At 40.8% G+C, this 23,664-nt stretch overlaps 1 protein-coding gene across 2 annotated transcripts in view; it reads right to left on the bottom strand.

Annotated features, from left to right (window-relative positions):
* GPR107 (G protein-coupled receptor 107) overlaps nt 1–23,664 on the bottom strand; it is a 34,691-nt gene that overhangs the window by 9,088 nt on the left and 1,939 nt on the right. Inside the window, exons 2-17 of one of the 2 annotated variants that reach the window (XM_021414255.1) lie at nt 21,009–21,134; nt 20,501–20,551; nt 20,187–20,275; nt 19,864–20,030; nt 18,874–18,908; nt 18,614–18,670; nt 18,028–18,138; nt 16,683–16,816; nt 15,700–15,775; nt 14,628–14,701; nt 13,957–14,074; nt 12,853–12,983; nt 11,001–11,044; nt 4,152–4,201; nt 3,284–3,367; nt 2,360–2,484 (exon numbers count right to left, since the gene is read on the bottom strand). In XM_021414255.1, coding sequence (XP_021269930.1) covers nt 2,360–2,484; nt 3,284–3,367; nt 4,152–4,201; nt 11,001–11,044; nt 12,853–12,983; nt 13,957–14,074; nt 14,628–14,701; nt 15,700–15,775; nt 16,683–16,816; nt 18,028–18,138; nt 18,614–18,670; nt 18,874–18,908; nt 19,864–20,030; nt 20,187–20,275; nt 20,501–20,551; nt 21,009–21,134 — 1,472 coding nt within the window. Of the gene's footprint in view, nt 1–2,355; nt 2,485–3,283; nt 3,368–4,151; nt 4,202–11,000; nt 11,045–12,852; nt 12,984–13,956; nt 14,075–14,627; nt 14,702–15,699; nt 15,776–16,682; nt 16,817–18,027; nt 18,139–18,613; nt 18,671–18,873; nt 18,909–19,863; nt 20,031–20,186; nt 20,276–20,500; nt 20,552–21,008; nt 21,135–23,664 lie in introns of those variants that run through there. The other variant, XM_021414256.1, reaches the window with a different exon arrangement.

The following is a 23,664-nucleotide window of genomic DNA, read 5'->3' as shown; positions in this document are numbered from 1 at the left end:
CTGTCAGCAGCAAGACCACATACTGACAGAACGGGCTCGAGAGGCTGCCCAACACAGAATACACAGAAAGGCACTTTGTTGATGATGAATGGCTATTGACCCTACTTGAAAAAGAACAGACTGGTCCTTAGTTCAGGTTTAGTCATCCCTCTCTTCTCCACCAGGGCAGCTTCTATTGAGCCTGGTATAATTGAAAAGAAAGTCCTGTAACATTTGCGGATGCTTTCTCCCAAGATAGAGCATGTTAGATGGAGAGAAAAAAAAAAAATCAACTTTGCAATCTTATTGCAAAAGTCACCTTCAGTGGTCTCTATTTATAAAATATTTTCAAAAATTACTACAGAGGGAAGATTTGTGCCTCGTGTTGCATCTGTCACAGGCACTTAGTCCTCAGATTTTTATTTTTCTTAAACTCTGCAGATTGCAACACTGTCCTTTGCCATATTTACATTTACTGCCAGACAGAGCTTTGTATAGTTTGTGTTGCACGAAAACTGGCGTTAAACTAAAGAGCTGCACTTAAAAGCATCTTTCTCTTTGCTGGAAGAAGAGCAAGTCTGGAAATCAGGCATGGTGACCTTTCAGCTCTCTCCTCTATTGGCTATATTGAGTCTCAAGTAACCAAATGCTTCTGCAGCAAGTGCTTAAAAAAAAAAGATTAAAAAACAAAGTTAGAAAAAACCCACAACCATAAAGCTTGGAAATAATACATGGCAGAACACCATGAAGACCAGTCAGTATTTATCACATGAAAGACAAAGCCCTCATACAGTGGTTACTCAGAATGCAGTCAGGCACTTAGTCACTTGCTCAAATAAAGCCTTGACGTTTTCTCCCCATAGAAACAACATTTAATATTTATAAAAGCAAAAATAGGTCCAGCAAGATCAAATCAACAAGAAATTTAATACACTTGCATTGCAGTGCTTCATCTACTACGGAAGGCGTGTAAACCATGCTCTTCAAATATGTGTAAACTTAACCTCCCTGATGCAGACAGGGGAGAGAGCACAAGACACTTAGAGATGATCCTCAGCCAAGTGCCCACGTGGAATAAAGCTCACGGTGAATCAGATGAGAACAATTCCAGCAAGGCTATGGGGAACAACCCACAAGGCACAACAGTGGAAACTCCAAATGCAAAAGCACAGAACGCCTTACTAGGAAGAGGCTCACAGAGAATTCCATCCTCAAGTTTCTAGTAACATCTGTACCCCTACTGCAAGATATAAATCACTCCACGCGTTCACTACACTTCCTTAGGCTTGTTCCTGGCAGTCTCTCAAGTTCAGCAACATCTCCAATCCAGTGTAATCACTGGATGTGCAAGGTGGCTTAATACTGGCACTAAAAAAAATACCCAAACAAGTAAAAATCCATTAAGTACACAACAGAAAGTTCAATTTCAGTCTAACAGGCAATCTTGGGGGAGCTCATTTCTGTACAATAACAAATCCTGCACATCTTTCAGTTCAGATCGAGCCTTCCTAATGTGGATGTTTGCTTATCAGAACCTGAACTGAAACCATTTCAACACTTAAGTGTTAAGTAATTTTACAGTCACTGCCTACTACTTGGATTCAGTTTTTAACAAAGACAGATTTTTATGGACCCAAGGCAAAAATAACTAAGCATTTGGTAATAGGATATGTTACTAGAGACATTTCAGAGAATTAAAGTCCTTGCACAACATTGCAAGTCAGATCCCACCTTATCAACCTATCCTTGTAGCAATTCCCCAGTAAGCATTGCTTCTTGCTGACCTAACTATGAGAGCAGCAAAGATTCTAACTTTTTTGCCCCTGCAATAAAAATAAGAAGAGTGTTGAGATATTCTACTCAAAATCAGGTAAAGGATACTTGCAAAACTGAAATGAAAACTCTCAGGAACAGAATTTTGAGTCTGAATGTGAATTGCAATTATGCATGAAATGCATAATACTATCAGATTAGGCTAGTTCTGTTCCTATTAAGGCAATGGTGTGACAACTGTAACTATACTCAACACTTCCAGAATGCTGCATTTCTTAGGGCAGTTTCTATTAAATAAAAAATGAAGAGCATTTCTGAATAAGTCCTCAGAAAATCACTGCAATGGAAATGACTGGGATTATGTCAAGTTCTGCTTTGTAGTCTGTCTTCACTAACTCAGTCCTACTGCATTTGTGGTGCCTCACAGTTTGTAGCACATAACGGATCACTGAGGAGCATTGCTAAAAATCCCCATGTCCTCAGGACAGCGTTACTTAAAATAAGTTTTTGCAGATCTTTAGATTGAACTGCAAAGCAGAAGTGGCTTTACATCATGCTCATTTACATCGAGTAGTAAAAGGAGGGGGTAGTAAAAGGAGGTTCTTACACAGCTTCCATCTCCAAATCATCCTCATCATCTTGAGAAAGCTGCAGGTAAGGGTTATCTGATGCTGGACGGAACTTGTACCCAGTGAGGACAAAGAACACCAGCGTGGCCATTTCATTCAGCAGCTGCAAGTAAAACAAGATTGAAATTCAGTCCTGTAATTCTTCATGGTCTTAAAACATTTCTCCTCATTCATAAGGTTCAAGATTGAATGGCCAAGAAGCCTGTGTCATAGCAGAAATAAAAAAGCAATTTCTATCCCGTTATCATTAAACCCAGGCTAAAAGCTGTCAAGCTCTTTGTTCCTTCAACTTTTCCCATCACTTTAAATACAGTTACAATTCTAGACATCACTCCAGTGATGTCCAGCAAGACTTAAAAGCCAAGTGAAAAAAAACACATCCTGAAGTTGTTTGGTATTTTCAACAGTTAATATATTCCAAAGACTACCTGCACAGTTACTTGGATTATATGTTAAGAAACCAAGTATTTAAAAGTCGCTAGGCAAATAAAGCCTGTAAATGGAAAAGTGAAAGTCTATTTCACTGGCTCCCCAGGGCCTCAATTACACAGGGCAAACCTGAGTCATTTTTTTTCCCCTTTTCCATGTTCTTGATTAATTTCCTTCAGACATTTTTAAATTGAAAGACTAAAATCAATAATGCAATTACTTTCAGACATCTCATGTATAATCCAGCAGTCTTGCTGGTCAAACAGAACTAGAAAAAAAAAACCCACTCCTGCCACCAGGAGTGATCAGTGATAGCAGCGAGGAGAAGCCAGAATGCATCATTGTGCTTCGACATGTTCTACCACAACGTGAAAAACAAATTAAGGATTTGGTTTGGTGCAGTTATTTTTACAGATTAATAAGAAAAAAAATAAAATAAGGGGATGGACATATTTTCCATTATTGACAAATACCTGGTACAGCCATTTCCACTGGAATGGAACAGCAATCTTTATGAGAATTGCAATGATTTGTGTGAAGTAAATGTAACACACAATCTGTGGGAAGGAAACACACAATCTGTGAGTGAGAACAATAGCATCATCCTGACTGAACCTATTTTTCCAGAGAAATAGCTTAAGCAGTTCCCAGACACCTCATTATGTCAGATTAGCCCTATAATGCTCCTTCAGTAAACAAGGAAGATACAGGCTGAGGGCTCTGCAGCTTGTTGAACATCCAAATGACTCAAGCTGTTACTAACATATTTAAGTTACATCAGGAAAATGCTTTAAGCATTTGGATTTTGTAGAAATCAAGAATCAGTATTGTAATTTATTACTCTTAACGCTTCTTAAGAGTCTGAAATGAGACCACTGGAAATCATTAAGGAGGATATACTCTCTTCAGAGGTATGCTCAAGGCTCCCACTGACTTAATAAGAAGCTGCATGCATGCATCTCAAGGCACCATTTGCTCCCAAGTTTAGTTTTTACCAAGTTTATTGTACTTTATTCAAGCCCATCAATTCAACTGGCAGCTCAAGCTGTCTCCAGAGGAAATTAGTAAGCATTACAGATAGCTGGAAGCAATTTAAAAGATAGAAGGATGCAACTACTTGGAAAAGGAAGGAAGTTGCTTTGAGGACTGTAACCCAGTTGGCCAAGATGCCAAAGTGCAGCACTGCCACAAAACTGGCAACATTTCCACCCCATTCATGAGTTATAGCAGCTTCAACCAAGTAATCCAGCAAAAAGCTGGAATGGCTTCCAAGTGCTCTGTATGCATAGGTACAAGGCTGTTGGATTGGTTTGTGTGTTTTTTTGTTTGTTTTAAACTTACCATCACGTAGTAATGCCTGAAAAGCTTCAGCTTTGCTAGGTTAATGGCAGCTGTCAAGAGAACACAAAAAAATCGAAAAATTAATTGAAATGGGAGTATTTTTCCTGATGCTTGTCTACAAGGTAGGCAAGTGATCGAAATTAGGACTTGGATACTTCCAGATTTAAAGCTTTATCCCCACAGCCTGCTGGATGCTCTAAAGAGTGCTATTCCGGCTTGACTACGTATTGGATAATCCCCAGGCTGGGGCAGTCAACCTCTTAAAAAGGCAACTCAGTGAGATCACTAAGTTTCACATGTACACACACTGGAGTATAGATCCTTCCTCTAATGCTCATCTGCCTATAGCCAACTACACACCATTGCTTTAGTCCTGCCACAAGGGCAGTGCCACCTGACACTACCTCAAAGCCACTCAGATCAGCTGAAGGCACAGATCATGTCAGGAAGTATTCCACAGAGGATGAATTTTCTAGGAGGCAGTCGTGGGTCTGAGAATCACTGCATCTTGTTAAAACACTTCCACTGCTGTTCAACAGCTAAGCTGCATTCTCTGTCACTCCCGGCTCAGTCATAATTTATAAGTGAAATGGGAAGTCACACTAAACAGTTCTCATTGCAGATGCACGCGTTTCAATCACAAACCATGTAAGCGAAGGCCCCAGGCTAACCTGCATTTATTGGACAGATTACATCAGCTCTTGAGGAACACAGCACATATTCACGTGAATGAGCAGAGGTCAACAACAGATGGAACAGCTGTCAGCTCCAGTTTGAGAGTCAGGTTTTATAGGTGCAGCAGGATAACAGATACAGACTTCACGGTGCTTTTGTGACAACAGGAGAGGCAAAGAGTCCAAGATATGCTGACAGTACACAGAGATGCTATTTAGAGCCAATGAAGACAGCTGGAAAATACTGCCACGCACTTCTTTGTGGACTGCATATGAAACACTGAACACAGAATAGCATCAGCTCTGCAATATGCAACTCTGGACTGCAGCAAGCAGTGCTCAAACTCCAGACTCGCACCTGTAGAGTAAGTACAAAGAGCACTTCACTGCGCAATAGATGCACAGACCTGCAACTGCTCCAGAACATTGTCTCCTCACAAAAGCACATGTAAATAGCAAAAAAAAATATGGGTTTTCATGGGTATAGTTGTCTACTGGATAGCTTAATGTTAAAAGCTTTCCATAGTACTCTTGGAGAAAGATTAAAACATGACAATTTGCAGGACAAACTCATCAAATCATGAAGCAACGCTGCCCTATTTAAAGAACTACATTAAGTGTGACCATGTAGATCTTGTGATTCACCACGTACCGGTTTGTACAGAAAGATCTATTTTGAACTCAACATATCCATCTTGAAGAACTGCTACCAACTGGTGCAATGACAGGCCACAAGAATTCCCAGGCTTTGTAGTCACAGGAACACCAACTCAACAGCTGTGATTCAAACTGCCAGTCCATCAGTGCTTTACAGTCACCAACTGAGTGAGCTGGGGAGTCATTTCTGTTCAGGCAGTGCATAGGAGGAAAGGATAGTGAAGCCAAAGATCTGGCTGCCAGCTGAAGTACTGCAAGCACCTCTCTCTCAACAGATAAAACACTGCTCAAGATCTCACCTACGCATCATGATAATCAATACCAAAGAATCAGAGTTACATCTAGATATCTGCAATGGCTAAGCATAGGAAAAAAAAGGGTGAGAGAAGGAAAAACAAAGACAAAAAACAGCAAGTAAAAATACTGAAAAGTAACCTGTGGAAGCCAGCTTGCCTGGTTATCGCAGCTAGGTGCTCTCCAGAAGCTGCCTCAACTTCAGAAATACTCCTCTCCACTGTCAGCTACTAGAGTCAGTACTAACACACAGCTATGCCAGTTTATCAGAACAGCTCAAAGTCATAGCACACACTGTTCTGAAGGAAGTCCAAAAATCATCACTGCTCGGCATCAGCAGCCTGCAAATAGCTTTTTCACAGGCTGAAGGTGCTCCAAGCAGTAACACTTGAGTCTTGCCACGCTGGACACTTTGAGACTTCGGCTCACCTAGCCTGGCAGTGCAGACAACAGCAGCAACACACAGAGGAGAGGTTAGGCCAGCAGCTGTCACTTACAACTTTAATCACTTGCAGTCCCAACCTGTGAAGCTGTGATAAAGCAGCAGCAATCACAGCATGCAGTAAAGGTTGGGTAAATTTATGTTTCGAGAATGATAACCATTCTTCAAGGCACAGTACTTAACTGCAGAGTAGAAAAAGAATAAAAGAGAGTCTCTACCACAGGTTTTACAAATAAATTCATACTTGTGTTCCACTGCTTTCACAGACTAATTAAGATAAAAGCAATCTTCCAAGAAAGGTTTATAACACCTATACCCTGCTTCTCTCAGTTTCCCCTCTTCATCACCATTTACTTTAACAGCTTGTGCCTGAAAAATGCAGATCAGGCTATTGCAAAAAAAAAAAACACGCGACAGAATTTTGGAAATCAGTCACTGTTTCAGATTACTCTCTATGCTAATTTCAAATGCTGAAACAGCCTGTAAAATGGGGGGAAGAAGAAAGTCAGATCACTACAGCCCTGCACACTAGACAATAGCTTTCTGAAGAGTAAAAAGAATCTTTCCAGAATATGTATGTAATAACAGTAAGAGAACTGCAGATGAGAGAATAGGAAGCTCGAATTCAGACAATACAGAATGCAAGGACAAAATATAAAACATCTAGAGCAAACACAAAGTACGATAAGAACATTTCCACAGTGCATTGCATGCTATAGCATCTCAAATACATGAGTGGCTATCTGTGTTGTTGCCAAATACTAAATAGAAGTTTTCTGTCCCCTCCTCCTCCCCATGAATGAAGTCATGCATGCAGATTTAGACCTCAAAAAGCTACTCCAGAAGTAACCCTGAGAAGTATGGCCTTATAATCTCTACGGCGCACTGCTTAAAAGCATTCCTACATCAGAAAGAAGAGGTCAAGCATACAGATACAGCAACTCTCAGTGTCATGCGTGAGAAGGTGGCACAGACTAGTTAATCTTGAATATTCTGAAACACATTAGCCATTTGGCACAGAAGTTCCCCATCACACTCAGAAGAAATTCCACACTACAGGATAAGCAATGTGTCTGCAACACGTAATTGCTATTTCGACCCTGGACAGCCACCCAGGGTGCCTGGAAGTGGGACACTGGAACACAACAGGCCTATTTCATTTCTCAACATTTCCCAGCCCTTCTGTGCTATGCACTGAGGTCTCGAGACTGAAATCACTACAATCTATCTCAAGGTTTTGATATGTCTGTGTACTGCCTGGAGCGTGTTTACCCAGGCGCTACGTCCTCCTTCTCTCTAGAGAGCTGCAGAGGTGTTTTTAAGCTCAGGTCTCTGGAGTCCTTGTCTCCAACATCTGCTGAGCTCAGCTAAGCCAGGCTGTTCTGCACCACGCAGGACGGGGCTCTGTTCACAGCGTTTTCATGGCACAGAAGCAGGATGATGCTGAAGATGGCAAAAGGCTTTTCCTGACATGGGAACAAGTGTGGAAACGTTAATCATTTGCCCACTGCACAGCACACAGGGAATGTTGCCTGGGAGCTATACACTGCAATGTATTTCCCCTAGTGCTGCTGCCAACTATGACATGCTGCAGTGCTTCAGGAAAATAGCTAACTGTTCGTGATCAGACTGCACCAAGCTTCACATCTCTTAACACACGGGGTACCGGCAGAACAAAAGCTGCAGCGGTGTTTCCAGCCCTCCACTCCTCTCTCAAACAACAGATGCCAGGTAAGAATGGGTTATGAGACTTGAGAGGCCCAGTGACCTCTTGAGAACTTTGAGTTTTGAACAAAAATAAGGAACCTTCCTACAACACAGTCCCTCCTCCTTCTCTAATAATGCCTCTGAGCAAGGCAGTGATAGTCGAGCAGACTTCCAGCCCAAACAATCCCAGCTCAGTCTGCAAGGCTCATTTCCTTACACCTGCAAGTGAGACATCCACAATGCAGATCTGAAGTGGACAGGCAGCAGGCTCTCTTAAAAATGCACTGACAAACCAGAAGGGCTGCAACTAGGCACTTGTTTAAGGTGGTGATTTTAAGTGAGGAAGTAAAAAAGTTTTTTTTTTTTTTTAATATCCACCATTGTGCAGGATAAGAAGCCTGTGTACATCAAGTATTTTGCTTCAGAGTTAAAGATCACTTTCAGAGGAAAAAAACCACACTGAGGCAGCTCAGACCCAGCTGTATGACTGTGCCATGCCTACTCCTCAACAGCAATCCATAACATCTGTGCCTGCGAGGTCTTCCTGGACAAGTCATAGCTTTAGACGTATTTCTCTGACTTACCCACTTCAAAAAAATAATTTTTAAAAAACTAAGTTTTAAGTGAACATTAGCTAGTGACTCCAAATCACCAGCAGTTTAACAAGCCTTTTATAGAACTGCAGATTGTTAAAATAAAACCCTACAGCAGGCACAGCTCTAACAGATTGAAGACTCGTAGTCAGGCCAGCTTTCTACTTTATTTCTATTCTAGTCAGACTGCAGTCACGACTGCACTCAACCCAAGGGAGCACTATCTAATACCAGGTGGTGAAGGAGCTAGAAGAGTACAACAAGACAGACAAACAGCCAGGAACATTAGCAGGAGCCTGAGCCATAAAGTCCTGGAGTAGTTAGTTCTGAAGGACACAGGAAGCAAAAATAATTTTCCTTAGGACCTCCTCACCAGCAAAAAGGTCACCAGAAGACCCAGCGACGGGAAAAACAGCTATTGAATTTATAGTATATAATTCCCCAAGACGCCATCTGAGTTAATGAAGTCTGTGCGAGAGAAACAGTGAAAACAGCCCTAGAGGTAATGCCAGACAATAAATCCTAGCTAGCAATAGGCAGCCCAACCAGAACTCTGCACAAGATTCAGACAGTTCTTAGCACAGGACAGACAGAGCAGCAGCCAGACTGCATAAAGGATTCAGTAGCTTTCACCACTTAAGGAGAAAACTGTCTTCATTTGGTAAATTCAGAGTTAGTGCTGGTGATGCTTTTCTTATAAAGGCAAGAGATTGAGCAGCACCTCTGCAGCATACTGCCCCCAAGGGAAGCCTGCAGAGTAAAGAGCGTGTGGTTCCAGTCAGGATGGTTCATTTATAACCCTGTGAATGATTCTGCCTTACTTACAGTGCAACCAAACCATCTATAGTTTCCTCAGCAGGCACGCTAGCAGCGTGACACCATCAGGTAACACTCCCCGTGGGCTTCTGTCAGCCACCTCTAAATACTCAAACATCTGACAAGAGAGCTTCATCCCTGTGGGGGTGCTGGGTACAATCTGGCACAAGCCTATGCAATGTTTTCCCTGATATTTTTTTCTTAACGATTTCCTTATCATTAGACTCACCACTGCCTTATGCTGTGCCATCTCAACACACAATTACGGAATTTGCACAATCCCTACAACAAAGCGTGGTTACAGCAGCAGGTGGCCCCCACACAGCATTCACTGTGAAGAACACTGCTGCATGTGTGGACCAGTGATACAAGACAGAAGTAGGGACAGTCCGAGAGGCTACTGTGTGCATCACTGACTAACTATAAAGATGTATCCACTTCTTCTCAGATCACTATACTCTTACTTCCATTATACGCTACAACAAGTCATTCAGAATAAAAAGCCAGAAACAATGTTATTACTCAGATCAGGATTCCACCCATCACTATGACTGACAGAAAGGTCAGTAGTCTTTATGCTGAACACCTTTGATGTTCACAACCTTACTTTTATTTTTCACTCAGTTTTAAGGTTAATCAACCCAACTCTATAGCACCATCTTGTGATATGAACGACCAAGTGCAAGGTAAGCACAAGCTAATCACCTTCGGGCAGATCCAGTGGTTTTCCATCTCAGTTCTATGCACAAGCCCCAGAGCTCCCAGCACTGGAGCAGCTGCAGACTCCACTGTGTGCAGGAGCTCTGTCTTCGTTACAGGAACACTGATCCACACCAGCTTTGAACCAGGCCTTATTTACAAGAAGTCCTCAACTGACTAAGTCACTGCTTCAAAAACTGTCTAAATTGAAGCAGATTTGTAACAATAAAAACAGAAAGACTGCAGAATATGTATACTCAGTGGGCATCAAATGACAGAATACTGGAAGCCACTTCAAGGAAGCCAGTGCTATGTTCCATGGCTTGAATCTGCAGCCAACTAAGAAACTTATTTGGAAGAAGTGAGAGGACAAAGCAGGAAAAGCAAACATTACAAAAGACATATTTGGGTTGACTTCCATCCATCATCTCACTTTCACTGCTGTAATAAACATAACTTGACTTTGCACAAGAAGCCCTTGATACTGCTGTACAAACAGGGACAAGAACTGCACTGCATTCAAAGCCAGTTTATGTTTTGTTTCCTACTAAGGTTTATTTCCCTCTGTCCAGGCAGGAACAGATTTCTGACGACATTTAAGTTAGGCTATTAGTCAAAATATAAACCAATTCTAGAATTTACTTTTAGATTGCTTCTGAACTCAAATCTAAGAACAAGGTAAAGCTGTCAGATGACTTCCTCTAGATACTGTGTCTAACCTGAGCATCTGGGGCTGTGCAGATACCAGCAAACTAATTTCATAGATGAATTGTCAAGGCAATGCATAAAAAGGCCATTTCCCAAAAGTTACTCCTAAAAGACCACAAAGGAAAAATAGCAATGTAACAATAACAGCGTAGGCTTGAAGCCCTACATTATATATTTTAAAAATCAGCATCACGTTTGAAGTTTTGGCAAGATCTTCTGGTATGAAGCATAGAACAGTAAGAAAATTACTGCTACTTGCCTTTTCCATCTGTTGCTGAAGCCTCCTGTAAATGTCTTATTGACCTGAAAAATTAAGAAGTAGAATAAGCTCTTTTCACTGCACCTCTCCAGAACTAGTTTTATTAGCTCTTTATGGCTGGGCTACGCTCATAATTAACTGTGCCTTAGCATGCATGGCACTGCACATATTTCACCCTCATCCCAAGCTGTTAGTTCAAATATCTGCATCTCCTTATGATTAAGAAAGTTAAACTGCTAAAGCCTACTTCAGCCTACAGAAAGCTGGGACAGCAGAGTGAGAAACTGGGGCATTTCCCAGCATAATGCCTACCACTTGTACAAGTGAGCTGAGCTACTATTCAGAGTACTGCCAAGCATTTGGCACCTTACTGCTCTTTTAAGCTCTTTTCATTTAAATAGTTGATTACAGCTTACATGGCTACATAGGCTACTTATGTAACAGAAGCTACCCTGCAGGAATGGAAACTGAAGGGCCAAGGCTTAGTCACCTCACTCCCATGACTCATCCCACCAGCAGCAGTGAGACTACGCAGATGAAAAGGGGGCAGGATCATGCCCTAGCTCTCACAGCCAGTTTATGTTGGTACCATGACAGTGTAGGAACACTGGCTGTACACTAGATAAACAGTTACAGGACAGTTCACTCAAACACTTTCTGTAACAGAACCGCATTGCGCAAATGCAAGTTTTGCGCTAGCGTGTCACTATGCAGGACGTACAGATTCTGGCATTATGTAGCAAGAGCTGTGGTTGAAAAAGTTCTCTTTATCATAGATAATCACAATCTCTCTACAATAAAGTTAGTATTCCTGTAGTTTTGTTTACCACACCCGAATGCTGTCATCCTCAGAAGAGCTGCAGCATTTTGACTGGAGTGGGGGAGTGTCAAGTGGGTTGTGCAAATTTCTTGGAAGACATTTACTTGCCTTGGCACAAGGCCACTAAGACTGTTGGGTTTGGTCCTTACACAGAGAACTGGGAAGGCAAGTACACACCCCAGCAAGCCACCCTGAAGCTTACTCTCATCTACTAAGTAACGCATGCATTACGAAAGAATTCTCCAAAACACTCAAGAGCTGCACGCTATCGAGTGAAGACATGTTTACTAGACAGTCATATTCCTTCTGCATTTCAGAAAAAATGCTGGAGATACTTGAGAAAAATTAACATATTCTGTGCTTAAAACCAAGAAGCCAGAAGCTCCTTCAAATCCTCCTTTAGATGCAGCTGTTTTTTTTCAATTAAGACCAAAATGAATTTAGAATATAAAAGTTCTAACTCTAACTGACAAGCAGCAACAATAGCATTTATCTGAATTATCTGTGTTTTCGCTGAGTTTTATATAACCAACGTTTTTCACTGCCAAGTAGAGTGGAAGGAAGGGCAGGGAAATGTTCCCTGTGGGATTATTTCTTCTAAACAGTCGAGTAAATATGCAGCGCTACTCCGGCTGTAAGAAGCTCTGATCTCTTACACCACCACTGTTTTAAAATTCAGCTGCCTAATTTCCATCCCCAGTCAGTAACAAAACCCCATTTTTCAGCATAAGAGAATCAGCACTTCTGAAACGTTCCAAGTTTCAAAGGCACCTGTAGTCTGTTCATGCTGTCTCGGCCATGCTTTTAAAATGCCCCCTACTTGAACAGTTCCAAAGCAAGCATCCTCCTCAGCATTGGACTGACGTGCTAAGACTGATACAGTTTAAGAAACTAACAGAAGACTTGACTCCACAAATGACAGACATTTGCTGCTTTGCTTTGGCAGCATCTTAACATCCAACATCAACACCCATTAGTTGAGAAACAGCTCATGGCATCAGGACTCAGAAATGATCACGCACAGCAACTCACCATACCACTGGAAATAGGATGGCACCACAACACAGCAAGTCTACCAGGAAAAGGATTTCCTTCCATAGTCCGTATTCAGTCGTTCCCTCTTCTGTTGACTCTATAATAATGTATGCCACATTTGCTAGCACCTACAGGACAAAAAGTGTGTAATGTTTTCAGAAGCTACTCAAGGATAGATGAGATGTGGGCTGCCAATTCAGCAAAAGCTATCCCACAGTTGCAGAAAGAGCCTATTCAGTAACTGCAGTTTTTCTTCTGCAGCTCTATGTCAAAAAATCACACATTCAGAAGACCTTCACAGGATCTACAGAAATATAATTGATGGGAATGTATTCCTGCTGACATTCAGAAGGTAGCCCTTTCTGCTGCATATTATGGTGAATCTATTGTTTCAGTAAAGACAACAGAATAAAAATCTATTGCAAATACAGAAACAGCACTCTGCACACACATAGATAGCAAGCAGTCTAACCACATTACTCCAAGCCAATAATTCAAACTGGACATCCACAACATTTTGTACTCCATTTTCAAGTTCTAAAAGAACCTCAGACAGGAAGTACATACTCTTGATTTTGCAGCTGGGCAACAGATCACATCCCCAAAATCTGAAAGGCTGTTCTATCTACAACAGCAAATAGAAGTGCTGCCTTCCTATTTACTTCAGCTCCTTCAGTAGGAGACAAACACTGATTGCTTTGAACATACTGGAGAGATTTCCCGCAGACCCAAGGGACCTAACAAATTTCACTGTCCCCTTTTCCTTAAGCCCATTTCAGCAAACATCTCAGAAGTGATAACTTTCATCTCATTTCTCTGCTTGGCAATTTAATATTGTTTTGCAGCCCAAGTTTTGTCCCAGCATGACTAAACCTGCGTTATAGCTACTTGTTTGCTTGCTGATATTATTTGATAACCGTTATCAATTCATTCTATGAAAGTTATGTAATTTCTGGCCCTTTCACAGCTTCAAAAAAATAACTCAGCTCACAGGCTTATACAAGCAGTAATTTATATTCTGTGTAGGATTCACAGCCTGTTACAGTTTCCACAAGCTGCTCTCCCACAACACAGTAAGTATTGACACAGCTCAGTCCTCACCTGAAGCGGGATGACAATCATGAAAATTTTTTTGTCTTTATCTGAAAGGATGTGTTTAATGAAAGCCCAGCCTGTTCCAATGAGGGCAATAGTGATGAACAGAAGAGCACCCTTAAATCTGAAAGAGAAGCAAATAATGCAAGGAGATATTTTATACTTCCTCTTCAGCCCAGGTCATCTCTTCTACAATCAGTGAAGCCACAAACCCAAATAAATGCCTTGCTATTCATAACTCTGGCGAGTGCTTATCCTACATCAGCAAACAGATGCTTTGCTTACAACCATGCACTGCACAGCAACATTACCCTTCATTCACAACTGTCAATATATGCAATCTTCTCCTGGGGGAATCATCCATTTACCATCATGAACAGGAGAAAACACTGGCAGCTGCACCCTCTTACTATTCACACCGAAAGCAAATTAGATACTTGAATATTAGTAGGAACAAAGAGGAGCAAAGCATTTCTTCTCCTTTTACTCCTCCGCCCACATAAGTACCAATTCTCTGCAGCTGTCCTCTGCAAGCAGAGCTTTCCCCTTTACACTGGGCTCACTGTTGTCTTGTCACTCAGAGCCCAGCATCAAGAACTAGTAATTCCCAGTTTTTCTGGGAGGGAAGGGGAATTCAGTTTTGCTGTTTAATCTACGAAGTCTTCTGATACACTTACAGGTGAGTGATGTAGTAGACAACAGCCCAACCTTCAATAGGAAATCCCTGAGAAGAAATGTAGTGGTAGTCGATCTGGAAGCAGAAAATATAATATCCTATGTTATAAGAGTTTCATCAGCACGCCACCCGTAACTATAAAATAGGTCTGCTCTAACAGCCATCTCAAGTTTCATTTTCTATCAGTGTGTACAAACCCAGCTCATAATTTAGATAATGCTTGCTCCCAACATTCTAGGATTGTTTAGTGTCAATGAGGTAATCTCCATTCGCTCTACTTCTAAGCATTAGTGAATATACTTTACACAACCTACATTCTTCCTACACAGCTTCCATGTTTAACTACAGTTAAACAACTGCATTTGTAACTTCATGCATTCATTGTTCAAGTTCAGTTGCATTAGGGAACTATACACTTTAGTTTTACTTTCATTGGAAATCAGATTCAAACCTGCTGACTTCAGGTTTTTCTAGGTGTTATCCTAGCATGAACTTGATGGTGAAGATCAAAACTGGCACAAACACAGGAGGATTAAATGCTTGTCATTACCTTCATTCATGATATCTTTCAGTGGAAAGGCAGAGTCAATACAATCAAGACTTCACATAATGAATGTGTTAAAGCTTATAATGTTAGCTCTGCTATGGTACAGCATATTATGTCAGCTGAAGAAGCACCTCTCAATTCTACAAACATCAAGGTCCCCATTCATTAACATTTACTGTAAGCCACGTAGCTCGAGCAGTACTATTGCTCAAGCTTCCAGGCCAGCCTCAGATGGCTGAAACATCAGAATTCATGGAACACATTCAAGCCTCGCATATATGCTCGCTGCTTCCCCACTTCAGGCCATGATCTCAATTGTATTTAAAGTCACAATTTGCTGATGAAAATTGAATCGCTTCCACCACGCAGCTGCAGTTCAGTACCAACATTTCAATTTGAAAGACACTTCTCACCCCCCTCCCTCCTACTCTTCTCCCCCCTTGATATAAATTCCTCTAACAGCACAATCTGGATATCACATTCCTAATTCCCAGCTGAACAACTTAAGGAGAGAAGTTATACGTACTGCATGGAAGACTAAGGACAGTGATTTTGTGAAAGGGAGGGCTGCCATTAGCCAGTGAATCTTAAAGACATCATTTCTGGGAAGAAAAACGTATCAGTTAAAAGCCAGCAGTAAATTTTAGCTTCTGAAAGAATATTTCTTTATCATCTATAAATGTCAAACATTATCTCCCATGTGGAGCTGACTATTAGCATAAAGCAATTCTCTTTAATGCTGCAGTCCAAACTTTTACAGCATCCTGAGCAGTATTTTAACTGCATTCTGCTACTACTTTTTTAATACGTGGGTTGAAACATTGCAATTCATAGGAACATCTTGTACGTATAGATCATAATGGCCAGAAAATTACTAAACATCATTCAAATGAGTGTCACCCAGCCCAACTCCAAGTCACTATACCACACCACCCGATGAACTTCACCAAATAATTAGATCACCAGAAGAACTTCAGACTATCAAACACTCACATCACCACGTGAACTTCAAACTAAGTATGAGGGTCCAAGCTGCTGCTGGCTTCTGATGCCATGTCAACTAAGAGACATGGCTTCTAATTAGTAATTCCTACCACTTTTGACTATAATCAAAATTGTTATGGCTCCCCACTGCCATGAGCTGCCATTCCCCATTTGAAAAAAACTGAACCAGTTTTTTTTATTATTTAGTTACTTTCGAATAGCATTCTCCTTTTTTTAACTACAATGAAACTTCCCGTTTCATTTCTGCCACAACCTATCTATAGTACATACACTACCCATAGAATCTCTTAACACAGGGCTTAGTAACTTTACAACAGTGCTCTGCAACAATGGCACTGATGAAAGGACATGGTTTTAACCTAGAAGATGTATATGTTAAGCATATAATATTGTGCCAGATTTAGAGTTTTAAGTGATTAAATCTGAATTGGGCATAATAAGTGGAAAAAGCCATCAAACAAGGTAAGGCCATACTTGTCACTGAAACACAACTTGTTTGCTTACCGGCGTTTACGAAGTATGTGGATCCACACAGTCCCAGACAGGAAAAAGAAGAGTGCCATGGAAATGTAAAGTTTTGGCAGTGGGATCTCACCCGCTGAGAGGTAGCTTTCAGGATTCTTTTCCGTAATTTCTATCTGAATGGTAACGGTTTGTTATGTAGACAGTTGGAAAAAAAACATTGGGCTAAAGCACTCATGCAAAGATTCTTTCATTTAGAATTAGCCTTTCTGAAGAGGTAATGTTACAAGACCCCCAAAAAATACAAGGGCTACTCCGAAAGCGATGCCTCCTATTTTATTATGTTGGTCCATGACATCAGAGGTGAATGTTGGTCATATGGCAGTAGAGGATGAACCTTCCCACCAGTATTCCATTATATTTTGTTGCCATGCAGCAGAGGGCAGTAGAGAGGGCAGTCTGACAAATGGTGTCTGACACAGAAGTGCATATGAAGCAAAGGTGTGCCACTGAATTCCTTGATATGGAAAAAAAAAATCACACCTACTGACATTCATCAACACTTGCTGAACATTTATGGAGACCCAACAGTGGATATCAGCACAGTGAGGTGGTGTGTGCTGGCAAAAGTGCATAGTTAACAGTGGTGACTATGTTGAAAAATAGTGTTTTGTAGCTAAGAATTTGCTTTATCAAATAGTGTTACTGTGCTCCTTGCACCTGTCATTTATTTCTGTGGAAATAGATAGGAGGCATCACTTTCAGAGTGCCCTATGTAGAATCAGCTCTTCATACTGAAGAGTTTCAAAACATTTTTAGAATTACATCCACAGCCTGAGCTGTTCTATTATACTCTGGCTCAACACAGCACAGGACTGAACCTCTGGACGTTACAGGAGATAGGATACGTGTTATAAAATATTACCCTTAGGAATAATTCACCTAACACTGTAGAAATGCATCCTGATTCAGGCCAGAAAAAGCAAAAAAACTGCAAATTCACAAATACCAACAATTTCAATTCCAACAACAGTCTTAATATCTGTAATAATGTAAAGAGAAAAGAAGATTTTTGACAGCAACCAGACGTGAGCTGTTTTAGCTCTCAACTCATTACAGTATCAGTCACAACTGTGTACACTGAACCAAGCCCACATGGAATCCTCGTATTTCCAAACATTCCTCTAGAAGTTGTATTTTATTTCTTCTTACTGTAGTTGCTGCCTTCAGAAATGCCACTACAGAGATGAAATGCACAGCTCTGAATCACTTCCCATCCCATGTCTACACTCACATACCATGTGTGCTTGGTATACAAGCTAGAATTGAAAGCTGTATGTTTTAGTCAAAGTGAGTGAGTTAATTACACTTAAGAAGCTATACTCACATCAAGACTAAACAGCTGCTGATCACGAGTTTTCCCATCACCGTCAACACATTTATGGAAATACAGGCTGTAGAGACCTTCTTGGTTATCAGAACTGATGTTAAAGAAGAACTGAAAATAGGGAATAGGTAAGTCAACATTGTTCTCATTCAACAATTGGGCTGCACTGTTAAGAAGCTATCTCTACTGGAGCTAGAAGAGTCAAGTCAGTTCATTTCTTTCAGCAAATACACTGTTCTGAGGATATCTGCACACGTGCAAGTCTCAACAACATCCCAGACAGAGAAACACTATGACTGTACACTCTAGAAACCCAAGACCTTCAGGCATCAGTGTTAAAGCTACTTCACCGGAGAGAAAATATAACAGCAAGCGTCCTCTAATGTGATGAAGCACAGAATTTTGATCATACGTAAGTGCAAAAGCAGTTGTTCTGCTCCCACATTTTCATAGCTATATAAATCTGTTCTATGTCACACGACAATTTCAAATGTTTTATAGGAACCAACAATCACAAGTGAATCAGTGAGCTGAAACAAAGGAATTGTCTGAACACATTAGGACCAGATACTGACAGAAGCCCTACCTGAAATGAGATAGTTCCTCTGTCATTGTGAACAGGATGCTCTTGTTCTATTATGCTCTGGGAAAAAGAAAATAAATCACAGATTTCAAAGCAGGTATCTACTACATCCAGTTACATCATCTAAACAGTCAGTACTGCATTTTGTAAGTTTACAGGGAAGGCCAAGAGCAATGAAACACTTCTCTCAACTTTCTGGCCATGCCTATATTGGAGTGCTCCCTCACGCTTCTTCTGAATGAGATCAGCAGATAGTTTCTTACCTGAGAGGATGTTGTACTTCGTTTGGACTTCGTATCTAGAGATAGAAATATTAATGGTACATTTAGAGTGTTTGCATATAGACATCCTCATAGACTACCACTTTGTACACATTGCCAGTACCTTAATCAAATATTCCTACACTAATCCACGTGGCAGTTTCCAAGATAATCACTAACTGAAACTTTTCCCTAACCCCTCCCTACTATCCCAGGACTCTTCCCTTCACTTCCATTCATTCTGAATGCATCATCAAATGCTAAAATAGGTTTCCCTACTACTACAGCTTCTACAAAACCCTACCCAAATAAACTTTCCACCCCCTTCACTCTCAAATACAGTGATGCACGAGGCAGCTCAGGTCACAGCTTTGTTTCATACAGTCTGCAACTATATTAGAGTTATCACCAAGCATTCTTAACATGCACAGTAATACAACGTCTGAAAATCATGTGGAAGTCCTAACTGACCCTGGGGAAGGAAAAGGTTCTCAACTCTTCACTAAGCAAGATCACGATTGAAAAAAAAAAAACAAAAGCAACCTGCCAAGTCAAGATCTGTTCTGAATTTAAGAAATTAAAATTGATGGGACATTTCGACAAAGCAGTATGTCAAGTTCAGTTCACTTCACTCACTTCAGTAGACCCTGTAAGAAGCTTTCCAGACATACATCCCATCCTACCAGGAAGGGAAAGTTCAAAACTTTTGTTTTTGGCTTCTGAATATCAGCACACTGTTTAAGTTCATGCTACACTACTGCAAGAAGCAGCAAAACTAGGGCTGTCGATGAATGATCTTCAGTGTTATCCAGCCTCACGCTCTGACTTGTTCAAAGAGCTGAGCAAAATAAAGACAGCATGCTCCATTTTCACAAGGCTGCGTAAATTCTAGCCGAAGGGGATCCCTCGAATGCAACCACATCACACTGTTGGACGCACACTGTCCAGAAATAAGCAGTGAGAGCATGTACAGTTAGGTTTAGCAACACTTACTTTCGCCATCTGTATTTTTGTTAGTCTCTGTCGGACTTTTATCAGAATCACTTTTATCTTCAGAAGATTTTGGTGGCTTGGTAGTCAAGGCAGTAGCATTTTCCTCAGACACAAATGAGATTTTAGGCAGAAGGGGAGAAGCTTCTGCAGAGAACCTTACTTTCACCCTGAGGAAACAAATTTTATTATATTTTTTTAAATACTAAAGGAAGCCAATCAGTATTCCTAGAGAGGCTGTCATAATCTACACACGCTCATAAAGGAAAAATCAACTTATCGAGATACGCGAAAACCTTTAAAAGAAGAGTACTCTGTTTACTCACACATCATCTTTGAAGTCCAGAAGTAAGATTACAACAGAAACATCTTGCTCTGGTTTCTTATTCAAAATACAGTAATCCACTTCTTCATCCTGGCAATGAAAGCAGAACACCTTCAAAGTACCTTCCTGTTAATTAGAAATGGGCACGTTCCCCCGCAGGTAGAGGTAACTATTTTTAGTCCAGTAAGATGCAAAATTGGATTATCTTTAACAACCTGCCTATGTCTAAAGGCCCTTTCTTCCTTCCAACCGCTCCTGGAAGGAGGCAGACTATGAGATGTCCCTAAGATAGAAAAGAAAATCCACATCTCTTACCAGGTAAGTGGAGAACCCATCATTCCTTGTTCGATCCAGGCTGAACCCCACCTATAAGACAATTAAGAAGAATCCGTCAAATTAAAACAGCTCAGCCACCCCAGGATGAGAAGCCAAGCCACCATGAAATTAGTAAAAAAAGGCATTTCTTAAATAAATTGCACTATGTTTACGGCAGAATCCAGATTTTTTTTTTTGCATTAGTTATACAGAAAATCATTCAAATATAATAAACTTAGGATAAACTCAAATATTCTAATTTATGCATAAAATACACATATGCAGACACAAGTTCAGCAGAGGATCTGATAAGTTGAAATTAGTTCTTAAAGCAGAATGGATAGCACTTGAGGATAAGCATGAATCCTCACAAGGTGCTCACAATGAGGAAGGATGCAAGCAGCACTACCAGTTACAATATGACACTACAAACAGGTTAAAAAAAAAACACTTGCAAGGGTGGTTTCCCAGGAAGCTTAATGCAGTGACTGGATGCAAAGTAACTTACAGCTGAGCTGCTCTTGCCATCAGCATTGACAGGGGGCTTCAATGAAAGGCTGCTCACATTGACTTTCATGAAACCATTCTTGAAGAAGCCAAAGGTATTCAGGTGCACTTTCTGCCTCACATCATCCTATGAGAAAGAAAAGAGTTTACAAATCTCATACACAGTGCCATTGTTTTAGCTGAGTTAAACACACAGCCACCTGCAGGGGCAATTATAGAGGAAGTAGGGTGACCGAGATTGACACTCCAGTGTTCATGCAGAACATCCATCTGATCATACCAAGAGCAAATTTCTTTAGGATACCTTCTGATATAGCCAGTTATTTCACTGGAATCAATCAACTCTACCAACAACCTCGACATGAGCTTCAAACAAATGTGTCAGTGTTTATCACTTGACTATACTCCTGAGAAAGCTGCAAGAAAAAAGCCTGGAGGAAATTAAATTTCTGAGACTGTAGATTAAATGAAGTATTGCTATCAAAAAAAGAAATCAAGAAAACTATTGTTTGAATCCTGGCCACTACCACAGCAAGAGACTGAAGAGGAATTAGCAGCTGTGGTGCTCTCACCTAAGACTCAAGGCCTCAAGACTTTGAGAATGAGCAATATCAAATAGGAATAGTGAGGTCAAACAGAATCACTTGGGTTGGCTTTTCTACTAGGAATTCCAGTCCTCTCTTCTGCCCGTCATCTTAGTTGCAGAATAACTCATCTCCTCTCAGACTGGCAAAGAAACTGCATGAATGGATACCTTCTCATGCCTGGTTCAGCTGACAACAGTTCAAGTACACTTGGTTTCCTCATGCCCCCCACAAGGAGATCATGAAGATAAAGAAGATACATGAAAAGCAGTTAGCATTACACACTGCTGTCACATCAGACAAGGAAAGGTCATATCCCTAATACTTTGCACTCAGAAATCCTTGAGTAAGTATGGAATCAGACCCCCCAATCCCACAGAATCTTTAACTGGAAGGAAAATCAGAACAGAGCAACTAAAATTAAGAAGCAAACTTAAAGCCTAGTTGTCTCTCCCCCTTGACACTCAACATTAATTTTGGTAACTGCATCAAATCTTCCTCACACAAATATCACTCCGCATACCAGCAGGACACAAATCCTGACACGGCCAACCTGTAATCTAGCTGTGATAAGAGATCTCCCTAATAGAATCAGGTTAACCTGGCAAATAACCAGATGGTTCCCCCTGCGCTCAGAAGAGGAAAAAAAAAGTTAGCAACACATGGCTTGCAGCAGATGCTTGTTTAACAGAGTACTACAGCTGTGCTATCTCCACACTCTAGGTCACTTACATGCTTGAGGCAATAGTCCATCTGGTTAATTTCACAGGGCTTTCAATGTAATTTCTCAGCCAGAGGGTTAATACTAGCTTTTTTTTTTTTTTTTTAGATATACACTTGGTATGGTATTAACCACTTCTGGAGGGATAATCATTTGTGTGGGCAACAGGGGCAGGGCAAGGAGGGAAATGTAGCATCACCCAGCCACAAGGTTTTCTGCATGCTGTAAGTACAATTAGAAACAGCTGCTTAATTCAGAATTCTTGCAAGCCCTATTCAGCTCAATTTAAGTTCATTTGTTCCAGTGGTTCATCAATATGCTCCCCATCAACAAATGATAATCAACACATAACATGCACTTTCCTCCCTGGTTTTGTGTCAGCTTTGAGTGCTTAGAGTTTACAGATTTAGTTCACAAATCCTCCAGCTTTACACGATCCTGAACAAGCAACAGCACACACTCCAAAAGCATCTCCTGCTCCACACATTGACAGCTTAAAAACGCAGGCTTACCAACAGCTGTCTCACCTCTCAAAAGAGGTTTAACAGGTTTGAAAAATACGGCTTTTTATTTATAACCACTCAGCTTCTGACTTCAGAAATATACGACTGTGTTTTTATAACAAAGGTGTGAAATGGTACCAAGGAATACTTCAGTACATGAGTACCCTGCACCCTTTGAACATGATTAAGGGAAGTGTTATCCAAGATCCTGTAGCTCGGAATCTGCAAGTTATTATTATTTAACATTTTACTCAAAATGTAATTGGGGTGATGCTATTAGCACTGAGAAAATCTTAACCAAGAGTGTTGACCCTTACATGGAATGAATTGTATTATCTGTGTAAGCCCAGTAATTTGTATAAGAATAAGTTGTGTTGGAAGGTCTTTTTAACTTGTGCAATTGAAATCCGAGACCTAACAAGATAAAAAGGCCACGAGGATTTATGAACAGAAACAACCACTGGAAATTAACTTCTCCCACACAAAACTTTAACAAGAAGTTGAAATTTAGACTATGTCATTACACAGGAGGGGGTTTTGCTTCCCTTTTGGAAAGGAGTGTATCGCAAGGATAAATCTCACTTTAATCAGAAAACAATGCCACAAATGGCTACGTAGTATTGTTGGCTGGATGGTTCCTCTTGCTGAAATTAAGAGGTTTCTAGAGATCTAGCAACTCACTAGCATTAAACTTAATCACATGCCTCACCAAGGCCTCAGCTACACAAGCTTCCCCATTCTCTGAAGCGGATGGCCGCTGCATTACACAAAACGTAAGGTTTCAGTAACACAGCTTTCGATTGCTGAGACTGGGGAAAAAAACAAAACACGCCTTACAAAAAAAACCCT

This window comes from Numida meleagris, chromosome 16 (genome assembly GCF_002078875.1).
Source record: "Numida meleagris isolate 19003 breed g44 Domestic line chromosome 16, NumMel1.0, whole genome shotgun sequence".
Taxonomy (NCBI): domain Eukaryota; kingdom Metazoa; phylum Chordata; class Aves; order Galliformes; family Numididae; genus Numida; species Numida meleagris.
Note: the sequence above shows the minus strand (reverse complement) of the source record. Positions and strands in the feature narration are given on the sequence as shown.